This window comes from Saimiri boliviensis, chromosome Y (genome assembly GCF_048565385.1).
Source record: "Saimiri boliviensis isolate mSaiBol1 chromosome Y, mSaiBol1.pri, whole genome shotgun sequence".
Lineage (NCBI taxonomy): Eukaryota > Metazoa > Chordata > Mammalia > Primates > Cebidae > Saimiri > Saimiri boliviensis.
The window spans coordinates 16,491,322-16,495,859 of record NC_133471.1 but is presented as its reverse complement, the minus strand read 5'-3'; the positions used below and the strand labels follow the sequence as shown (position 1 = coordinate 16,495,859).

General features: G+C 49.1%; 1 protein-coding gene across 1 annotated transcript; it reads left to right on the top strand.

Annotated features, from left to right (window-relative positions):
• The first annotated feature begins 1,688 nt into the window (after positions 1–1,688).
• Positions 1,689–4,210, top strand: LOC101053224 (OTU domain-containing protein 1). The gene has a single exon (XM_003930717.4). The coding sequence runs from the start codon at positions 1,689–1,691 to the stop codon at positions 3,105–3,107; it is 1,419 nt and encodes a 472-aa protein (XP_003930766.3). The 3' UTR covers positions 3,108–4,210.
• Positions 4,211–4,538: the final 328 nt, after the last annotated feature.

Sequence of the window (4,538 nt, the reverse complement as noted above, 5' to 3'; positions counted from 1 at the left end):
TGAACAGCTTTAAAACTTAGAAGGATCTCTCATGGGAATGAGAAAAAAAGTCATGTTTATTAAATGGTTGTTTATGGAATTACATCCAATTCATAGTAATACATCTATAGTGCAGAGAAAGTGTGGATAGACATCTAGACAGACTTACAAGAAATAAATCTTCTGTAGATGGACTTCGAGACAGACTCACAAGAAGGAAGGATCCTCTCCCATTTTCTGAAAATACGTTCTTGAGAAAGTTCATTTAAACAAGACCTTTCCATTTAAGGAAGTGTTAAGTACTTGAAAATAGAAAATGATATGAGAACATGAAAGTTGGATAACAGAACAAGTAACTGACATTTGTACCCCATCCTTGTGCCCTTCTCCAAAGAACGTTGTTTTGTTTGTTTGTTTGTTTGTTTGTTTTCTGTAAGCAGGGTGACATGCATACCTAGTTACTTAGTAACATGGATACCTCCTTATTAATTTTTCCATTGTGTTCCAGGACTTGCTTTGATCCAAACAATAGTATCTTGTCCTGTGGAGTGTTAATTTCTGGAGGCTGTGTATTTGTTACAGCTTTAAACTTTTATGCAATTCTCGTTCCTACTGAATTCCTTTGTGTTGCAGCCAAGATGATTTCTTTGGAGATGCCCTGGAGCTTTTTTGTTTGATAACATTATCTCAATCTGTTTTTATTTCCTGCTATACTTGATGCCATCCCCAGTATGTTTTTCTGGACCACTTGAGTATTATTCTTCCATGTAAATATTGCACAATTGGCAATTTATCCTATAAGAACAACTTAGATTTTCTATTTTTTTTACTCAGTGTCTATTATAGGAATTTTGTGCTCACCGTACCATGTATTAATCACTTGATCATTAAATCGTCTTTAGTACAGCTTTAAACTTTTCGAGTTGACTTTGTTTTTCTCTGTCTAGCTCACTTTCTGGTACATAGCCGACATTGCATTTTTATTCACCCTTATCCTCTCATATTTTAAGGTGTAATACAAGCTGATAGTTGATTTGGTTCATGGTTTCATGCTAGGTATGGAGACACTTTTGACTTAGGTATCGTAATGTTTGCCCATTTTCCCCCAGTTTTTGTGCTGAAGAAGGGTTAATTTGTGTAGATGTCTTTTCCACATTGCCTTGTCTCACAGATTTTATTATGGAAAAATTAAAATAAATGTTATATTCAGAGAAGTGTTAAGAAGGGAAATAGAAACAACCGCGGCCCCGCCTCCCGGGCCTCCGCGCGCCCCCGCCTCCCGGGCCTCCGCGCGCCCCCGCCTCCCGGGCCTCCGCGCGCTCCCGCCTCCCGGGCCTCCGCGCGCCCCGCGCTCCTCCTCGTTGGCGGTACGCGCTCCAGCGGGGTGGGTGGCTTCCTCTGAGTCCCCTGCGGCCGCCGCAGCAGCTGCAGCGGGCGAGGCGCCCCGGGTCTGCCCGCCGAGCGCACCGGCAGGGGCCGAGCGCGCGTCCCGTCCCCGCCCCACCGCGCTGTGGCGGAGCAGGAATTTGGCCGGGACCCGGGCGCTATTCGCGGCTGCTGACGCGCGGCGGCCGGCGGCCCGGCGCTCATCTCTATTCTGGGGCGGTTGGGTCACCGCGCTCCGCCGGCTCCCTCCCCCGGTCCAGGAGGGTGTGTCCCCCGCTCGGGGGCTCGCCGCGCCTATAAGGGGCCGAGCGGCGGGCAGGGACATGCAGCTCTACCGCAGCGTCTGCACCCACTACCCCGCCGGGGCCCCGGGTCCCACGGCCGCCGCCGCCGCCCCCTTCAAGGTCTCGCTGCAGCCCCCGGGAAGCGCCGGCGCCGAGCCCGAGACCGGTGAGTGCCAGCCCGCCGCGGCCGCAGAACCCCGGGAAGCCGCCGCCGTCCCCGCCGCCAAAATGCCCGCCTTCTCCTCCTGCTTCGAGGTGGTGTCCGGGGCCGCCGCGCCCGCCGCCGCCGCCGCCGGCCCGCCCGGCGCGACCTGCAAGCCGCCGCTGCCGCCGCACTACACGTCCACCGCGCAGATCACCGTGCGGGCCCTGGGCGCCGACAGGCTCCTGCTGCACGGGCCCGAGCCCGCTCCCGGCGCCGCTGCCTCCGCCGCCGCCCCGCGCGACCGCTGCCTCCTTCTGGCCCCGGCGCCCGCAGCCCCCATCCCGCCGCGACGCGGCTCCTCCGCCTGGCTCCTGGAGGAGCTGCTGTGGCCGGACTGCCCCGAGCCGGGCTTGGAGGCGGCCCGGGAGGGGCCCGATCGGAACTTCCGACTGAGCGAGCACTGCCAGGCCCTGGCCGCTGCCAAGCACCGAGGCCTCGCGCCGACCCCGCGGAGCCCCGACCCCGGCCCTGGTCCGTGGGGCGAGGAGCACCTGGCGGAGAGGGGCCCCCGGGCGTGGGAGAAGGGCGGCGACCGCTGCGACGCGCCCAGCGGGAACGCGGCTCGGAGGCCCGAGCCGGAGGCCGAGGTGTCTCCCACCTGGAGCGGCGAGACTGCCCCGAGCGGCGCGGTGGAGCCGGTGGTTGTCCCCAGGTCGGATCCCAGAGACGAGAAGCTGGCCCTGTACCTGGCCGAGGTGGAGAAGCAGGACAAATACCTGCGGCAGAGGAATAAGTATCGATTCCACATCATTCCCGATGGCAACTGCCTCTACCGAGCTGTCAGCAAGACGGTGTACGGGGACCAGAGCCTGCACCGGGAGCTGAGGGAGCAGACTGTGCACTACATCGCCGACCATCTCGACCACTTCAGCCCCCTGATTGAGGGTGATGTGGGGGAGTTTATCATCGCTGCTGCTCAAGACGGGGCATGGGCTGGGTACCCCGAGTTGCTGGCCATGGGGCAGATGCTGAATGTGAATATCCACTTAACTACTGGAGGGAGGCTGGAGAGCCCCACGGTGTCTACCATGATTCATTATTTGGGCTCAGAGGATTCCCTGAGGCCCAGTATTTGGCTCAGTTGGCTCAGTAACGGACACTATGATGCTGTCTTTGATCACTCCTATCCTAACCCAGAGTACGACAACTGGTGCAAACAAACTCAAGTGCAGAGGAAGCGCGATGAAGAACTTGCCAAATCTATGGCCATATCCTTGTCTAAAATGTATATTGAACAAAATGTATGCTCTTGAAATGTCTCAAAACCTTAACACCCTGGGAAAATTGCATACATAACTTGTGTTTGGAGAATCACGTGAACTCTAATCAGGGTAATAGCACTTTCAAACTTCCTAGTAGATTTTACTGTAGGTGTAATGCCTTAATCATCTTTTTGAATGTTTTCTCAGAGCTGAAGGTTGCTGGGCACCTAAATGATGTTTTATGATAGCTTTGGGTGATTTTACTGCTATTTATAATTTGCTGTATAAAGTGAGCACTACTTAATTTGCAAGCTGTTTTCTCACAGTGTAAATTTGTTCATTCCTGGTAGTCTATTTTCTATAAAAATGTATTTTTGCACAACATTTTTAAAAACTGGTGTACCTTCATCTATGACGTGTTCCATTTTGACAGCTTTCAGGCATAAATCCAGAGAAGTGCTTTATATGAAATGTATTATTTTGAACAGAGTTTGTGATTTGGTAGTTCTTACGTTGTTGAAATTTGATTTTCACAATCCTTAGATAATTATTTCAAATGGATATTGATGCATTCTTGTTACCAAATGTTTGGCCCATTCCATTTTGATGAAACAGATCTGTTCTGTTGGAAATAATTATTTTTCTAGAAATGGTGAATCTTTTAAAGAGAAATACTTAACAGAAAGTTGTGGGAAGGTTTTTTTTTTTTTTTTTTTTTCTTTTAAGGGTTAGTACCAGGTCTTACTTGAATGAAAGTCTGATATTTGCTGATGACAGAGTGATTATTCTGTACTCTGGTTAATGTGTAGATTGTCTGGTGCTCTCAGTTTTTATTTACATTTGTCATTTTGTTATAAGAGAATCTAACTTGGTATAAAATTTTGTGACAAGCCTCCTGCTTTATGTAACTTCTTGGATCCAGCTAAGAGATTTATAAACTAATGTCATAAATGTCTGGAGCCAACCTTGGCAGTTACAGCAGGAGAACACTGTCTTAGTATTTCTTTTACATTCTCTCAAAAGGCAAAATAGGATTGCCTTGTATTAATGTAGAAATGTCTGTAAACAGAGCTTGTGTGGTTTGCTGGGTCAAACAATGTTTCCCACTTAAAATCTATCTCATTGCCACTTTAACTACTTTTAGTGATATTTATTAAATAATGCAGTTTGTACTTTTTTATTTTGTAACATTTTGTGATTTTTTTGTACAAAACTGTATTTGTACAATAGAGCAATTCCCAGCTGATGAAATGAATGAATAAAATGCAAAATTATACTTAAAAAAAAAAAGAAGGGAAATAAAGAAGGTACTTAGAGTTTTCAGGGGAAGATTACAGTTTAAGAAATTGTGGCAGACTTTAGAACACTAGGAAGGAAGCAACTGTGCACTAAACTGGGGATACTATTCTGGGCCAAGAAATAACAAACAGCATCTCAAGATGGGAAGAACTACTTATTTTCTGCAACAGGTCTTGGACAGGA